At 35.1% G+C, this 18,736-nt stretch overlaps 2 protein-coding genes across 3 annotated transcripts; both read left to right on the top strand.

Annotated features, from left to right (window-relative positions):
• The first annotated feature begins 9,435 nt into the window (after positions 1 to 9,435).
• Positions 9,436 to 15,641, top strand: LOC123685337. The gene is made up of 4 exons (XM_045624995.1): positions 9,436 to 10,008; positions 10,343 to 10,382; positions 11,087 to 13,118; positions 15,269 to 15,641. The coding sequence occupies exons 1-4, from the start codon at positions 9,436 to 9,438 to the stop codon at positions 15,639 to 15,641; spliced, it is 3,018 nt and encodes a 1,005-aa protein (XP_045480951.1).
• Positions 15,642 to 16,858: 1,217 nt separating this feature from the next.
• On the top strand, positions 16,859 to 17,653 carry LOC123684763. 2 transcript variants are annotated; one of them, XM_045624201.1, is made up of 5 exons: positions 16,859 to 16,921; positions 16,993 to 17,068; positions 17,132 to 17,302; positions 17,361 to 17,420; positions 17,473 to 17,653. In XM_045624201.1, exons 2-5 carry the CDS (start codon positions 17,015 to 17,017, stop codon positions 17,545 to 17,547), a joined length of 360 nt encoding a protein of 119 aa, XP_045480157.1. In that variant the 5' UTR covers positions 16,859 to 16,921; positions 16,993 to 17,014; the 3' UTR covers positions 17,548 to 17,653. The 2 variants fall into 2 exon arrangements, with proteins under 2 accessions (XP_045480157.1, XP_045480156.1); XM_045624200.1 differs by lacking the exon at positions 16,859 to 16,921 and having other exon boundaries at positions 16,932 to 17,068.
• The last annotated feature ends 1,083 nt before the right edge of the window (positions 17,654 to 18,736 follow it).

Genomic DNA, 18,736 nt, shown 5'->3' on the forward strand with positions numbered 1-18,736 from the left:
ATCATTTTACTTTCCTTAGAAATCGACACGTCAGCAAAAAATCGGACCCCTTTACGGTTTATGAGTTTGTTATCGCTTTCAAGATGAGTACTTTTATTGTATTACGATACGAGCTCGTCCTAGTCCGAGGTTTATTATTTTCCTTTATCTAACCGCTTTCTCGGCTTCGCCCCTTATTTGCCATCTGTGATTTTTGCATTCGTCATCGGTATACACTTCCCGTTGTTTTCGTTCTTTGTATCATTCTCGTCACAAAATTTCAATACTGTAGTCATGAAAGAACTGAACTGAGTAATTCGCATCGAAAAATTGTCTGGACTGTGTTGTACAATATGTTGTGTTTCATTCAAATTGCAATTTATTTGTGAAGATATCAGTTTTGAATTGACTATATCTGTTCCTAAATTGGAGGTACAAATGAAAATGACAGATTTCTCGGATCATTTCAAGAAAAAAAAAGTCCGCAAACGCTTTGTTTTTGAGATACAGGTGTTAAAGTTCAAGTTTTTTTTTCATAGCACCTTCCCTTCACAAGATATTCAACTTTCAAATTTGGCATATATATTCCAATTCAAAGTTTTCATCATGTGATATCCTAATTTAGAATGCAAATCTACAGGGTGAATTTTTTCTGGAACGGTGTTTTCTCCAAAATTTTTTTTTTGAACCACTAATAATTTGAAAAAATTTAAAAGGAACTCTGTAGTATTGTCATGTTTATGGTTTTTATCGATTATATTAGGTGTATCTGAAAAAATTAAATTTAATTTTTTAACAATCAATATCAATGTCAAACATCAAAGTATAGAACAAATAGAAAGTAGTTCGAGCACGTGCGCATTCCTCAACTAAAAACTAACAAGAGATGTGCATAAGAGCCACTGAATTCTTAGGTTTAGTTCTTAGTTTGTAGTTCTTAGTCCTTAGTTCTTAGGAATGGTGCATAAACCCACCATCAGAAGTTGGAACGAACGTCTTGAAGCACTACAAGAGACGCTACAAGTTAAGTATCAGATTTTATCCAAATACATAGATGCAATCATTTTACTGAAGCGATAAATAACATTCGAGCAATTTTTAATTATTCATATACATCTAACAGGTGCACACTTCATGATACAAATCATCCAAACATATAACTCTATATGTATATGAATTATAATATGAATTGAACCTAACGATCATGTAAAAATCATTAACCTATTGCACACAGGCACTCGAATCCCATGGAAAGGGAATTCCTTTATGGGAATAAAAATAAACTAAAAAACAAAAGACGTGCGAAGCACTGTATTACCATAGTATAAGGAATGGATAGTAAGCCAACCGCCGTTTGACGGCAAGGAAATTGTCACCAGAGGTCGCTACTGTAGTTGGATTTTCGTGTTACGGGTTGCATATATCGAACACTATTGACTAACCAAAGTGGAGAAGTAACCCGATAATAGATGGCGCTGAATCATGAGCTAAAGATGGCGCAGAAATAATACGATAATTCATTCAGTGGCGTGGTTGAAAAGGGGTCGCATGACATTGCCAACAATTTTTATGGTATTATTAAGTTACCACTACATTTGAATATTCGAATATTCATTGAATATTTATTCGAATAATTGCGTTTTGCATTACGATAAAAGTCTGAATGATCACTTAACTCTCTATTCAGGAATAATTAAAACAAATTGATAGATACAATTGAATTAAAATTATTCATATAATAGTAGAAAGTGGTTTTCATCCCAAGAAATATGAATAGAATTGGGATATTATCAATGAAAAAAATATAAAAATTGAATATAAGGTTTAAACATATGAATTCAGCAATTAAGAGTTCTAATAATAATAATAATATAAGATTCTACATTCGAAATGTAATGCCGTCTTTTTAATCGTTTGCAAAGTTTTTCATGTGAAACCTTGCTTTTCTGTTCCCTATGCATTGTGATTTTTAGACATTTCTCTATTTCAGTGGTCAAATATTTTTTGATTCTGAATTGAGAACCGACGAATCTTTCTATTCTTTTAAACCTGGGGTCTTAAAATGTACACACATCAACTGAAGTACCATCCTCATCTAACTAAACTGAATCAGAAAACAAAGTTTTTTGAATCATTCATAGAATTGAGCACGAAGTGTATTCTTGGAGGATTTAATGTTCTCAAAATCCCCTCGATCATTATTTTCGTATCTGTATACCTGTAATGAGAATGAATTTATTTATGGCATTTAGATTGTATTGTAGTGTCCCAGCGTAGGATTACTGCGTCTACATAAGGATCTATTGTATTTTGAACGTTGTCATGTAAGTCAAGGGCTTATAACGGGTGTTTTTTTCGAGGTATATAACTTTAAGTTGGCATTACTGTTCAAGATGGCGACCGATTTAACAGCTGTCAAGTGATTTATTCTCAGTTTGGTTTGGCAATTCATCATGAATAGACTCACGCCTGAACAACGCTTGCAAATAGTGCAATTTTATTCCGAAAATAATGGTTCTATACGGAATACGTATCGCGCACTACGTCCATTTTATTTTGTTTAGCGATGAAGCGCACTTCTGGTTGAATGGCTAAGTCAACAAACAAAACTGCCGTATTTGGAGTGAAGCTAATCCTCAAGTGTATGTCGAAACACCGTTACATCCAGAAAAACTGACTGTTTGGTACGCTTTATGGGCTAGTGGAATCATTGGTCCGTACTTCTTCAAAAACGATGATGGCCAGAACGTTACAGTCAATGGTGATCGGTATAGAGCCATGATTACTAACTTTTTCATTCCTAAATTGAACAACCGTGATGTCCAGGAGCTGTGGTTCCAACAAGACGGCGCAACATGTCACACAGCTCGTGCCACAATCGATTTATTGAAAGACACGTTTGGTGACCGCCTAATTTCACGTTTTGGACCTGTGAATTGGCCTCCAAGATCTTGTGATTTAACACCGCTAGACTACTTTCTGTGGGGATATGTAAAGTCATTGGTCCATGCGGATAAGCCACAAACCCTTGATCATTTGGAAGACAACATTCGTCGTGTTATTGCCGATATACGGCCACAAATGTTGGAAAAAGTCATCGAAAATTGGACGTCCAGATTGGACTACATCCGAGCCAGCCGTGGCGGTCATATGCCAGAAATCATATTTAAAATGTGATGCCACAAGATTATCTTGCGGATAAATTAAATTCATGTCAATCGAATAATCCATCGTTGTTTTATTGCAATTTAAAGTTCTATAGCTCAAAAAAAAAACACCCTTTACAAATAAATTAGCTGGACCACGTAGAGGTAATTCAGATTTCAGATTAGAAATGAATTAAACTGAGATTGATAATTTCATTCACTTTTTACAAATTCCATTAAAAAAATATTTTCGAGAATGAGTTTCAAAGTAAACGATCGGAGGTAGTATGTTGAATTAGATACTCGAAAAAAATTCGTTAAATTGTGGAGTCCATAATGCATGTTAAGAATTGATAGAAAAAAGAAAATCTCACTACTATTTATTTACGAATATACAGTGCGCGTCAAAATTATGGAACAAATTCATTTTCTCAGAAGAAAAATATTCGGCAACAAAATTCTGAAACAGGTCAATTTTTGTTCCACTTTTACCAAATTTTTATGCATTTCGAAGGATGTGCCATCCCCATCGACCCTCTAAATTTTTTGAATAGGGAAAGTGAGTCATGTAGTACTTTTTTGGTGAAGTCTTTGTATCTTCTTCACAGGCGTGCAGAAATTTTCAAGAAATTTTTTTTTTTGAAAAATTGGTCAGTTCAAACAGGTGTTCAGTATGTGCACTTTGTCATGGCTCATTTACTTTGAGACGATGGTACCTGATGAAATTTGTCAATCTATAACAAAACAATATCAATCGAATATTCTTCAAATACATTCAATTGTAATATCGATATTCCGGAAAATGGAGTTCATTCCATTCATAAATCCTGAAAAAACCTAGAGATATCATTTCATGACGACTGGACATGATTAGTGATTTTATGATAACTTGTAGCATCGTACTTGTTTATGACAAATACACGCCACTGGCGTAAATGTTTATTACAGAGCAGAAGAAATATCGAAATTTTCTGACCGCTCTATTTAAAATATTAAAGTTCTTCAAAACAACACCGATTTTTTCAGAGGGCTCCACTTTACGGACCAATTTTTGACAGTAAAATTCGAGTAAAACGTGAGTACAACTTGAGTACAACTAGATGGCGCTCAACATCAACAAAATCGAAAAAAGCACTACACTGGCTTACTATCCATTCCTTAAACAATGGTATTACATGAAAGAATGAAAGAAACCATTTGGGCTTAAGTGAAGGCAACTAATTAAGTATACTAAGTATTTTTTTAAACAAACTTGGTACCCCCTTTTTTTTTTCTTTCTTACACATAGATTTTTAATGGACATGGGACCGGGGAAGGAGAGATATCCATTCTTTCACACTTTTACTGAACATATTGAGGGAATTCAAACTCTTAATAGAAGGAGGGAGCGCATTAAATGTTCTGGGAGCCAAAAATGTTACGTATCTCTGTACCGCTGTTTTGTGTACGAATGGTACAGTATAACTTTGTATGGTTTGCCTAGTATTGTGACCGTGAGAAATTAAAATTTTGTTGTTCCTATTCTTGAAGTAGTTCAGAAGTATTCTCCAGCAATATAACTGCCTCGGGTCAAAGATGTTAGCTTCTGCGTAAAGGGAGTCGGAGGGATAAGTACGGCATTTAGATAATATAACTTTTGAAATTCTCTTCTGTAAAGTTTCCAATTTTTTCAAGTGAACATTCTGCACTCCACCCCAAACAGATATTCCATAAATTATAACTGACTGAACCAGAGAAAAATATATACTCCTGAGCTGCACAAATGTACAGCATCCCCTCAATGAACGGAAGACAGGCAAGAGACGTCTGAGTTTTTTCACAGTTATATCCACATGATGTTGTCATCTTACATGGGAGTCCAGTATTACTCCTAAATATTTTGTCTTCAATACACTATTAATACTGACAATATCCTCCTCAAAATGAAAGTCAAGTTGTGTGTATTCTGGCAAATTGTTAACATAACTACAAAAAGGCATGAAGTGGGTCTTGTTTGGATTGAATGTGAGGAGTTTGATATTTAAAAAATCTACAATGACAGCGAAACCATTCTCCACCTTTTCTTTCAAAGATAACCAGTCAAGGTCCTTGTCAAAAACAACTGTATCATCTTGCGAAAGCTATAATGTCGCCAGATATATGTAGGTAAGTGCAACATTTGGTCTATATAAATGCAAAACAAAAGTGGTCCCAAGACAGTCCCCTGAGGAACACCACATCTCACGTTTTTTTTTTTGTGCTTCGACACTCCTCTATTTCTACAATCTGATCTCTATCCCTCAAATAATTTTCTGATAACAAATGAGCTTTACCTCAAATTCCTATATTCTCTAGGGTTTCCAACAGCTTGCAGTGAGAGACAGTGTCGAAAGTTTTTTGCAAATCAACAAAAATACAGAGTGATGGTAAACTCTGGTCAATCGCATCATAAACATTATTGGATAGTTTTAACATTGCATCATTGCAACAGTTGAAAGACCCTTTCTGAAACCGAATTGCCTATCAGATATTAACTTAAACTTTTCCAAAAACTTGTCAATTCTATCCTATATAAACTGATATGATCGATATGGGCCTATAATTAGAACATACATTTCTATCACCCAACTTAAAAATTGGTCTGACTATTGCAGTCTTGAACACTTTAGAAAATTGACCCTCCCTGATACATTCATTAAAGATAACTGTTAATGGTTCAGATATTAAGTCCACAGTTTGTTTCAGTGTCTCCGACCTCATTCCGTCCACTCCCGGACACTTTCCGTTTTTCAAGTTCCGAATCGCACTTTCAACCTCAAACTTATTAGTTTCGATTAAACCGAATGAACTGGCGTTTCGTTTATCACCCGGTATTATTCTGTTTGTTATTCTCACCTTTTCAGCCAGCTTTTCACCCACCTCCGCAAAGAACGTACTAAACTCATCCAGAACCGCCTGACGACCACTCGACTGAGTAGCAGCATCCGGAACTACATGAGCTTCTTTTTCTCCACTAATTTCCCTCACGGTACTCCAGAGAGCTTTGGTATTATTGTCACCCATTAGCTTCTCTCTTAAGTAGTTGTTCTTTGTTATATTTATCATATTATTCAGCATTGTGACTTCGTGCGTCGATGATTGCACATGTACTTCATGAATCCTTTTTCCTTTAAAGTATATAAAATACAAACCGAAACTATTTTCGGGACTCAGCTACCCTGAGTTTCCCCTGAATAATCACTTATTGGAAATTTAAATATCCCAATAATTTATTTCCGATATTACACCTAATCAGGAACATTATCGCCACAAACATCTGGCATCTCGAAGAAATGAACCTTTATCACCTTTCTGTTTATCTTAAACAACATGAATAATTCCACAACGAATATGGCCTCGTCTAAAGTTTCCACACACGACACGACTTCTACCCAACCACAAACATCATCTGCAACATACAAAGATTCATATGCCAATGCCATCAAAACGACACCAATGACATCATTCCCGAAAAAAGATCAAGCAATCCTGATAAACGCCATCGGAGACCTTCGCAACTCGGATTACGTAAAGGCAATAGGGAACATAATCGGTGCAAAATGCATCAGATATGTATCACGTCTATCTAATCAAAGAGTCTGTATTTTCCTCGACGATATTAAAACTGTTGACCAGCTTCTAGCAAATCACTCCTTCATCACAGTTTGTGGACTACAAACAAACATAAGACGATTAATAACTCCAGCAAAGAGAATAATAGTATCGAACGCATGCCCATCCATACCTCATAAAGTAATAGAAGATAAGCTAAAAGAATTAGGCGCAAAACTGGTATCCAATCTGAATTTCCTAAGAGCAGGTGTTGAAGGAGAAGAATACTCCCACATACTAAGTTTCAAAAGGCATTGCTCAGGGAGGGATCGCTGGTCCACTCCTCTTCCTGGTGTACCTGAATGACTATGGAATTGAAGTTGATTGGTTCGATGGAAAGATAATGAGCGTGCATTATGCTGATGACACGAATTTACTCGCTGTGGAAACACTATGGCCAGACCTTAAGCTCTTGGCATCGCAGGTAATGGAGTACACTGAAAAATGGTTTGGAGAGAATAACTTAATATTGAACAATGCCAAAACAAACTCAATTCTTTTCCATCCTACTATTGGGAGTCCAAGAGATATAACCTTGAATGGCTGCAAAGTTGCAGTATCTGAGCATGCAAAGTTTCTGGGAATTGTTATAGACCATCGACTTAACTGGAGCGCACACATAGACAGTCTCTGTGAAAGGTTGGGATCATCCATTTATGCACTTTTAACCTTATCTAAACACCTAAATGCAAGAGTAATGAAGACTATTTACCATGCTACCATTGAATCGAAAATCAGATTTGGCATAATATTTTATGGGTCAGGAAATATGTCGTCATTGTTTATCTTGCAGAAAAAAGCGATTCGAATTCTCAACAAAATGGAATACCGACAGTCTTGCAGAGGTTTCTTCAAGGGGAATGGCATCTTGACAGTGTATGCTATATATGCGCAGGAATGCCTACTATTTCTTCAGAAGAACAAATGTATGTTTGAACATTTCAAAAGTGACCACACACACATGACAAGAAACAATAATTATAATTACCCACTATGTAATCTCACAACAACTCAAAAACAGCTAGAGTTCAGATGCTTAAAACTTTATAATTCTCTACCTGACAACATAAAAAGGATCGAAGACACTAAATGCTTCAAAAAGAAATTATTTGTATATTTGTTGAACTTAGAGCCATACAGTATATCAGATTATATCAAGTAAATCTATTCAAGTTATGACTTATGACACTATTTCATTTCATTTTTCATGTACATGTACATATTTAATTTGATCTGAAATAAAGCACTATTATTATTATTATTATTATTATCTACATTAGTCCTCCAGAAGACGATAAATACGAGCTACCTTCTTCCTTCCAACTGACACACGAGAATACAACGTACAGATTATTCCTGGCCTCAGATAACCCAATTTGCTTCAATTGTAAAGAGAGTGGACACATTGCCACCTCTTGCCCGAAGAAAACATCAACAGAACCGACACCACCACCTGAACCTTCACAAGAACAAGACATTACTTCAGAATTCTTTGATGTGAATACACAAATGGAACAGAATAGTGATGCAAACAAAGAACTAACAAATACCAAGAAACGCCGCGCCTCTGCTAGCGCTCCAACCTCACCTAACCAAGAAAATACCGTTAATCCACTATCATCATCAGAACAAATGGACTGTCAACAAGAAATTCCTCAACTTACTCCACCCGAACATCCACAAGAATTCTCAGAACCAAGACCTATTCCAACTAAATCCAATAAAAACAAGAAATACAAAAAAGCAACAACTCTACAAAAACCCTTAAATCTGACTGGTATCGAAGCAATTTTCTCAAACGACCCTGTACAATACCCTTTAAAATTTGATGATTTCAAGCTTTTCCTGGAACTCTGCATGGAAAATGGTAACTTCGTGGCAAATGCTCAAAAAATAACTGAAGATATAGACATCCTAATCCGTACTATCGAGGAAATTTACCCACACTTACCAGATAAAATAATCAAGTCGAAGTGCACAAAAATCATAAAAACTCTCAAAAAGCATCTCAAACTTGAAGAATCTGAGATTTCCAGCAATTTAAGTACAAGTTCCCAAGAACTCTTCCATGAACCTGACTTTTCTCCACAAGAGAAACAAATCAATAAAAAATCATTTTCACAATAATCCAATGGAACTGCCGCGGATTTTATCCGCATCTTGAGAGAATCCAAGAGATTCTCGACGAACATCATCCTGATGTGCTCTGTTTACAAGAAATTAATATCAAAGGAAATCATAAACCAAACTTGAAAAACTATGATACTTATAATCTGAACAGAGTAAACTCTGTGAAAGCTGGTGTAGCTATCTTCGTAAAAAACTCCTACCATAGTGAAATAATTAACCTCTCAACCAATCTAGAATCCATTGCAGTCTCCATATGGACTCCATCGAAAATTTCCATATGTAACCTTTATGTTCCTCCAAATTATGATCTACAAGAGAATGAAATCACCCACCTAATTAAACAACTACATACTGCCAATATTTTTCTTGGAGATTTTAACGCTCACAACCCAATATGGGGATCTTCATTTGTGAACAAGAAAGGTAAAATTATCGAGAACCTTCTCATTAATACAGATCTCATTGTACATAATACAGGAGATTATACTCACTTCAATGAATCCACGGGAACCTTCTCGTGCATAGACCTAACATTAAGTAATGCTAACATATGCCCTTCCATAAAAAAACCATACTGGAGAGCAAAGATGGATTCGTCAAGTACCTTGGGATCACCGTAGATAGACATATGAGATGGGAGTATCACTGCGAACAACTAGCAAAGAAACTGCGAGGCTTATTACATAGATTCAAACGTCTCAAAAAGCAACTCAATCTGAAATATCTAAGGATGGTTTATTTTGGCTTGGTGCAGTCGCTGTTGACATATGGTATTTCGGGCTGGGGGGCAGCATATGATGTGCATATAGAAAGATTAAATATCGTTCAGAAATGTATACTGAAGATAATTTGCGGTCATAGAATGCTGTTTCCTAGTGACGGGATATACAGAGTCGCACATGTGCTGGATTTGAGGCAACTGTATTTCATGAAGATTGCAGCACTCATAAAAAGAAGAAAAATTGAACTTCGGCCAATCGATCATAACTACTCCACTAGACACAAACTCGACCACTATAAAGAGAGTAAAACGACGAAAACGATAGGTCAGAGATCGTGCACATATTTAGCTCCCAAAATATATGGAACAATCCCAATTACGTTGAGAGCTTTGAGAAACCCTGTGAGATTCAAGAAGGAAGTGATTCGGTGGCTACTCGGTTTGAATAGAAAAACTATACGTACATAACGTTATTAACAACAGAATATAACGAAAATAAAATATAAAAGATCTGTTTGCTATTCGTTTTTCTGAAGTGACAAATTCCCTGAAGTGACATTTATTAATGTATTACTATTCATGTTAACATTCCCTAAAGTGACAAATATTGCCAAAGTTGACTTAAGTGCGTACGTTGTGCAGTTACACACGATGTATCCTGATTTATTTAAGTTTCGATGTATATGATGTCCATTTGAGCCAGAGAATTTTTTTATTTTTTGTTTCCATTTTGTAGTGGCTGTCTTTGAATAGTATTTCTGTTGTGAGACTGACAGGTGAGCTTCTTAGAAGTGAGCCTCTGTCTCTTTATTTAAGTTTATTTGTAAAATTTATTTGAAGTGTTCATTTTGTTTTTAAAGTCAAATAAACTTTATTATTATTATTATTATTATTATTATTATAAACTGGGAAACCCTGGATGACCTATATGATAGCGACCATTTCCCAATCAAAATAACTTACCAAACATGTAAGGAGGACAACGATGTTACGGAAAGTTGGAAAATCAATACAGCAGACTGGGTATCTTTCACTGGACATATAGATGAACAAATGAATACCTTTTCATTGAACAAAAACATAAATTTTGCTTTCGAAGATTTCTCTAAAATCATCACCGAGGCAGCTGACCGATTCGTTGGAAAGAGAAGAATTTCGAAGAAACCTAAATTCGCACCATGGTGGAACTCTGATTGTGAAGAACACATAAAACGAAGTAAACATGCACTCAATAAACTTAAGAAGAATAACACTTCAGAAAATCTTGTAGATTTCAAGAAACAAAGAGCCCAAACGCGAAGAATCCTAAAGTCCAGTAAAAAGAAATCTTGGCAAGATTTCGTATCACATTTAACCACTAGCTCTAACACAAATGAGGTTTAGCAGAAGATAAATGCAATAAAAGGAAAAAAGAGAAAGAAGGAAATAAAAGCACTAAAAAATGGAAATGAAATAGTTACCAACAAAATCCAAATTGCAGAAATACTAGCTGAACAGTTTGAACAACATTCATCTGACTCCAATTATAACTCTGAGTTTTTTCTATACAAAACACAAACTGAGTCTACAGAACCCTTAGTAATAAACGAAATCGATAATAATCCCATCAATCTGCCAATTGCTATGGATGAACTCAAGTACTCAATAGAAGCCGGCAAAAACAGCGCACCTGGTCCAGACCAAATTCCAACAGTATTTCTGAAACATCTTCCACAATCAGCTCTACAAACTTTACTGAATCTCTTCAATAACATATGGTTGGGACATTGTTTTGTTGATAAATGGAGAGAGGCTACAGTCATACCCATCCAGAAGTCTAGTATTAATAGCACCGATCCAAAGAACTATCGCCCAATTTCACTAACCAACACAATGTGCAAAGTAATGGAAAGAATCAAAAATAAAAGACTCTGCAACTTCTTAGAAGTGAACGAACTTCTTACAAAACAGCAAAGCGGGTTCCGTAAACACCGATCAACTCTAGACAATCTTGTTCAATTACAAACTGAAATATTAGACGCATTTGCAAATAAGCAGGAGCTTATTGCTGTATTTTTCGATATAGTCAAAGCATTCGATATCACATGGCGTCATCGAATCCTGAAGACATTAAAACAATGGAATATAGACGGCAACATGTTACATTTCATAAAAGAATTCATAAGCAACCGGATTTTTCGAGTAAAAATTGAAAACACTTGGTCCAATGTACATAACCTGCAGAATGGCTTACCACAAGGCTCAATTCTAAGTCCAACCCTTTTTCAAGTAGCAATTAATGATGCAACTCACCAAATTAGAGCGCCTATAACTACTACAATATATGCAGACGATTTCCTAATTATGTGCCGTGGTCGAAATCCGCATACCAGCAGCAGGCTTCTACAAACATCTATAAAAGAATTAGAGGAATGGTCTAAGACTTCTGGTTTCACTTTCTCGCCTACCAAGACTAAAGTAATGAAATTTACGAAGAAACATCAGAAACCGTGCCATCTAAAATTATTCAATACCTCACTACAAAACGTAAATCACCATAAATTTCTTGGAATGATCTTTGACACAAAATTAACATGGAGAGAACACATAAAACAGCTAAAAACTGACTGTATTAAGCGGCTAAATATAATGAAAGTCCTAGCCAATAACCATTGGGGGGCAGACGAGAAAACACTGCTAATCATCTATAGAACACTTATCAGGTCTAAACTGGATTATGGATGTATTTTATACGCCACGGCTTGCAACTCCTTACTGAATAGTCTCAACACTATACAAAATACAGCACTACGATTAGCTTCAGGTGCCTATATAACTAGCCCCTCCAATAGCCTATGCAGAGAAATGTGTGAAATGCCACTTTACCTTCGAAGACAGATGCTCCAACTAACATACGCTTCCAGGATCTCGGCAGATGAACATAATCCTATCCAAAACCAAATTTACAACGAGAAGTACGAACAACTCTACATAGATCAAAATAACCTCAAATCTCCAATTTGTCATCAGGTGAATCATGTACTGACCGATTCAAGGTTACCACATACTCTAAAGCATAAGTTACCATCACAGCCACCATGGATGCATAAAAAACCTGATACCAACACAACACTTACATTCTATAAAAAAAACGATACACATCCTCTCATCATCCAAGAAAAATTTAAAGAGCTAATAGCCGAACATGAAAACAAGGAAATAACATACACTGACGCCTCCAAGTCACCTGAGGGAGTAGGATGTGCCTTTGTTTCACAGATAGAAACAAGAAAGTTCAAACTTCCAATAGAATGTTCCATATTCACAGCAGAACTCCTAGCGATCTTGAAAGCACTAGAATACATTGATAAACAAAACAATACTCATTCCGTCATATGCACGGATTCGCTAAGTGCCTTACAAGCAATTCAAGATCTCTACTCGAAGAATTCTATCGTCATTCAAATAACAGATGTCATCGCTTCCTTGAATGATAAACACAATAGCTGCTACCAGGGCCCCCGCAACCGCGCGTGCAACGCGTGCGCCACTCTAAAAGGGCGCCAAAACCTCTTATAGACCGCATGAAGAACCGATGGACCAAAGGTTTTCGAAAAAGATTCTTTCAAATTTTTCAACAATTTTTTTTTCCAAACTTCTTTCTTGCAATTTATACAAGTTTCCGAACGTCGCAATCGGCATGAAATAGCCAGATATTGGTTAACAAAAATGCATACTCGATGCTAATCCTAGGGCATTTTTTGCGCTATGTGCTGCACACAGCTTAAATTTAACTAAAAATGATGTTGCTAAGGTTTCAAATAAAACAGTGGACTCTTTTGATATTGTAAAAGAACTTTATATATATTTCTCTTCATCCACAAAGAGATTGAAATGTTATAAAAAAGCATGACCCTCAGTTACGTCTAAAACCCCTAAGTGATACTAGTCAAGTAGAATTGATGCTTAAGTTTTATTTTATTCAAATATGTGATAGCCTTTTAGAAATAGCAGAAAATTATAGGTACTTTTAACATAAAAACTAGACATAAAGCAAGTTCTCTTTTATTAAATATTCATTCTTTTAAATTTATTTGACGTATCATAATTTCTTATGATGTTTCATTCCAGATTAATATTGTAAGCAATATGATGCAAAGTGTAGCGATTGACATTAAAGTGTGCCAAAACCATTTGGAGAATTTAGTTGATCATTTCAAAAATTATAGGGATGATAATGTTCTCGAGGAAAAACTTGCGGGAGCTGGAGAACTAGCGGCTGTTCTTCGGATAGATCAAGGTTTTTCTCCATTATATACTGTAAGACGAAAGTATAAACCAAAATCGTTCGATTATGAACAGACGGAAGATCCAAACATCGCTTTTAAAATAAATTTCTTTTAGAAAATAATTAATCAAACACTAAGTTCCTTAAATAGTAGATAACGTTAACGTTTTTTGTTTTATTTGTGATATTCTTAAATTAAATGACAAATATCTATTGAAATGCTGTCATGCTCTTCAACAAAAGCTAACTGATGACGGGAAAAAGAGAGACTGACGTGAAAGAATAGTTATTTATAATACAAGTGCAGAAGGCATTGATATATATAGAATGAGCCTTCTGTACGAGTAGTATACATTATTTTCTCTAATTCATTGCATTTTCATTGAAATTAATGAAATATTTCCATAAATATATTTTAGTGATTTTTGCATTGAAAAATGTTGGTTGGCAGAACTGATTTCTTTAAGGCAAATTGATGAATTGACAGATAAAGCCGTGGCGGAAAGTTCGGAGTGCCAACATCGAATAATGAAATATAACCATGAAAACTGTGCGTTTCTGATATATTCTCGCACGATTTTGTTCTACAAGATGTGGAAGAATGAATGGAATAACCACAGAATTAGAGAAAATGATTTATTCAACGAGATAAAAGCCCTAAGATTGTCTTCATTATCTGAAGCGAAAATCCTCTTGAAATTCTACAATATATTTTTGAAAATAATCTAACTTCGACTCTACCGAATCTTAGTATTGCCTCAAGAATCCTTCTCACTTTACCTGTGTCCTGTGTCTGTTGCTTCTGGTGAGAGATCATTCACTGAATTAAAAATTTTTGAAAACTATTTGAAGTCTACCATGCCTTAAGAAAGATTTTCTGGATTGGCAATCTTAGATATAGAGCAAGAGATACTCGATAAAATTGATTGATTGATAATATAAAAGAATTTGCAGCAGCCAAATCTAGAAAAACATCCATTCAATTTCTGGATTGATCCTAATTAAATGTTTATGCCTTTATGAATAATTTATAGAAGAATACAGCTTAAGTTTTGAAACACATTTGAAATGTATTATTACAAATAACACCATAAAGTTCTTAAGGCAATGAAGGTTGCTGATAGATTTTCAACCATTCTACACTAAATTCTCAACAAAACTTCAAAAAAAAATTTCCGATTATACAGTAGTACTTTTCCCCACCTCCCCCCTTTAAGGGGCGCCAAAATATGTTCCGCACGCGGGCGTTGATGTCCCTTGCGGGGGCCCTGGCTGCTACCTTATTTGGGTCCCTTCACATATTGGCATAAAAGGAAATGAAAGAGCTGATCAGGCAGCAAAGGAAGCTATCTCTGTAGGACAAGAAGTTTCCATCATGACATGTTATGATTTGAGTACCAAGTACAAATATTATATAAAGAACAAATGGAAAAATATTTGGCAACAACAAAGAACTAAATTGGCCCTCATTGATCCGACGATATCCTGCCTAAATCCCATAGTACAACATAGAAGAGACTTGGTTACTCTGAGACGACTCCGCATCGGACACAGCCAGGTATCCCACCAACACTTATTGGCAAAGGAGAACGCCCCAATATGTACTACATGCAACACCGAAATTACCATTCAGCACATTATCACGGAATGCCAAATGTACAAAAACCAGAGAACACAATTTAATGTGAAAGATATAATAGAAGAAGCTCTCAAGATTGACACTCCAGACAGCCTTAATACCCTAGATTTATTAAATCTATTAATGTAAGAATCTAATTGAAATTAATGCTGTGTACTTTTTTATTTTCTCTTTTACTCTGAATCAATATTATGTTAAATTATACGTGTAACAGATCCAACACCGCTAATGACCTAGATGTCGAAGCGGCAAACTAATAAATAAAAAATAAATATTATTCAGCGTCATCGGTCATATCGTTCCTATATCTTTTGTACAATTCGTTCTTCGTTTTTATAGAATTCAAAAGACCGTTGGTTACCCATGGTTTGCGCCTTATTTCATGATTTCTGAGCTTTATTACAGAAGTACACTGGTCACTGGTGTATGTACCCACAAATTTTAGAAACAAACTCTTTAGACAGCTCATACACGTTAAGATCTCTATTGCAGAAATTGTTCCAATTCTCATCCTGCAAGCTAGTTCTTAATTTCTTATAGTTAACGATCTTTCTATATTTTTTACAGATGTTAGATGTTGCATCGCTTTTACCTTGGGGGTTCTCCACAGTCAAAAGAACTGGATAATGGTCAGTGATATTTACCTTCCAGATCATTGAATTGAAACATTTCAACGGGAGTTTTGTCTTCACAAAAATGTGATCGATACAAGAACCTATTCCGAACTGATTTGGTCTTGTACAGCCGTAGATCGCAGGAATGTAACTCTCCTCAGCCAGTAAATCGAGATAATCATTCACCCCATCGTCCCCTGAGTCTTGGATGTTAATATTTATATCACCAACAATTACCGACATGGAATATTTTTCATGGTTTTCATTTAAGTATTGTCTCAAATTGCTGTTAAAATCTGCTACATTCAGGGATGGACTTCTATATAAGGATAACACTTGAATTTTGTGGTTCCATGTGTAACCATCTTTAATAAACACAAGTGTTCCATCATTTCTGTTTAAATTTCCTCCGTTGTAAATACTTGCATAACCATTCATCGTGAAAATGTTAGGATTTTCTAGCAGGTGTGTTTCAGTCAGGACTATACAATCGATGTTGCCTTTCAACCCAGCAAGAGTAGCAACAAGTTCATCAAAGTTTTTGGTGAATATTTGTATGAAGGATGGAAAAACCGCCATCTCTACTTAATCTTAAGTAATGACCGAGGTTAGTGGGATCGTCAATTGAATGCTCTACAGTTTCTCTCTACAATTTCAAATAAATATAATCTTTTACTAATAATTTTGTTTAATTTAGCCACGATGGGCGCCACATACGATTATGCATACCTCCTATTAGCGATTCAAGTTCATCCCCAAGCCACCTATCGGAAGAAACTGTAATATCGGCTTAAGGTACGGTAGGACTGGTAGGAGTGAAAGCTTTGACGGCGTGCATTTCTGCAGGTTAAATTTTTATATTTTAGTGTTCGAGGAGTTATAATATATATGAAAGTTTGTTCAAAGCATTTTGAAGAGTCTGATTTTCATACACAAAGTAAGATGTAAAAATATCAGTATCAATGGAGCTCCATGTGTAGTAATATTTTTCAATATTCGGGTAAGGAGCTGAGACACGCAGATTTGTGTTTGAGACCGAGAAAAACTAACTTGAGACGCCGAAATTTGAAAAGAAATGCAGTCCCAACAAAAAACCTTCCTACAGGTACTCATGAGAACATAAAGAAGAAAGAAAGACGGAATTTAACTAGATATGATCCTGTACAACAACCAATTGTAATTATATAATGATCCTTTTAAATGAAAATAAATCTAATATTTACAAAATTTTCAGTTGAAATCTGACTGTGAAGTAATGACACAAAATCAAGATGAAAGTGAACTTCATGCTCAGGTAAAGTATTGAGATATTCTAGTTGAATCAAATGATGATATTGAAATTTCAGGAAATGATTCACAGGCCTGATGAATTGTTGGCTGCTGAAGCTCTATGTGCTTTTATCAATAAGGACAATTTGTGACAATATTACTACAAATCAAAAGCTTAACAGCTTGACAGGGTTGAATTCTTTCGAAATGCTGAAAACTATTGAAATTTTAGTATTAAGAATAAAAAGAGAAAATTTTGTTTCATCCCTCAATATTATGGAAAAAATACATTTACAAAACTAAAGAATGACACGAGCTATGTTGTATTGTCTTTACTCTTTGGAAACATCAGTTCCCAAAGTATAAAAGAAATTTTTTATGACATGCTAACTGTGTTAGCGACAGTATTGAAACCTGCGAGCTATCTTCCACCTATTGAGGAAATTCGTAATAATTTGCCACAACACTTTGAGCAATTTACTGATGTGAGAGTCATTCTTGATTGTACAGAAATCTCTGTTCAGAGAACTAAATGCCTGCGTTGTAGAGTAAGATGTTATTCTAACTATAAATGGAATAACACTAAAATTCATGGTGGCCGTGAAGCCTGCAGGATTGATCAGTTTTGTCATTGAAGCTTATGGTGGAAGAGCATCTGACAAAATAATTTTTGAGCAGAGTGGTCTCATATCCTCCCTGAAGCCTAATGAGGATGCCATTATGGTGGATCGAAGTTTTCTAATTGATGAAATTTTTCCGGAAAACGGAATAAAACTGATTCGCCCACCATTCATGCGAAACAGAAAACAAATGTCTCTTCAGGAGGTTGAACAAAATATATTCATAGCTAGAGCAAGAGTCCATGTCAAACGTGTGAACCAGAGAATAAAAATTTTGAGTAATGTTTTACCGTGGAACCTGGTTCCTTAAATAGAAGAAATAATGATTATATGTTGTGCGATTGTAAACCTGTCCAGCCCCATTTTTTCTGAAGATAATTTCTGAATATTTTTGTATTTTGCCTTTATTTCGAGTAGCAATATAAATGTTAAATCTAAAGCTTCTGTGTAGCGAAACAGTTGTTATTTATATATATATATAATCTGTATCCCATTTGTTACCTTTCGGTGTATGGGTTAGTTGTTATTTAAATAATAAATAAGTGGAAATAGAATAACTGTAATTTTATTTCAAAAAATATATTAATTTTTCAATTATTCATTACAAATATGGTGTAACATTTTCTCAATATATTTTTTTTTTTTGTTTTTTAGATAATGGACGATTATTCTTAAATTAGAATGAATTCACATTCCTATTATTTGGAGTTGCTTCCAAATA

Source organism: Harmonia axyridis, chromosome 7 (genome assembly GCF_914767665.1).
Source record: "Harmonia axyridis chromosome 7, icHarAxyr1.1, whole genome shotgun sequence".
Classification (NCBI taxonomy): Eukaryota; Metazoa; Arthropoda; class Insecta; order Coleoptera; family Coccinellidae; genus Harmonia; species Harmonia axyridis.

Coding starts and splice junctions, on each gene's coding strand:
- LOC123685337 (XM_045624995.1), top strand. CDS start 9,436: ATGCCCTTCCATAAAAAAACCATACTGGAGAGCAAAGATGGATTCGTC. Junction 10,009..10,342: donor TGAGAGCTTTGAGAAACCCT/GTGAGATTCAAG, acceptor TCCATTTTGTAG/TGGCTGTCTTTGAATAGTAT. Junction 10,383..11,086: donor TTCTGTTGTGAGACTGACAG/GTGAGCTTCTTA, acceptor TCCAAATTGCAG/AAATACTAGCTGAACAGTTT.
- LOC123684763 (XM_045624201.1), top strand. CDS start 17,015: ATGAAAGTTTGTTCAAAGCATTTTGAAGAGTCTGATTTTCATACACAA. Junction 17,069..17,131: donor ATTTTCATACACAAAGTAAG/ATGTAAAAATAT, acceptor TATTCGGGTAAG/GAGCTGAGACACGCAGATTT. Junction 17,303..17,360: donor ATCCTGTACAACAACCAATT/GTAATTATATAA, acceptor CAAAATTTTCAG/TTGAAATCTGACTGTGAAGT.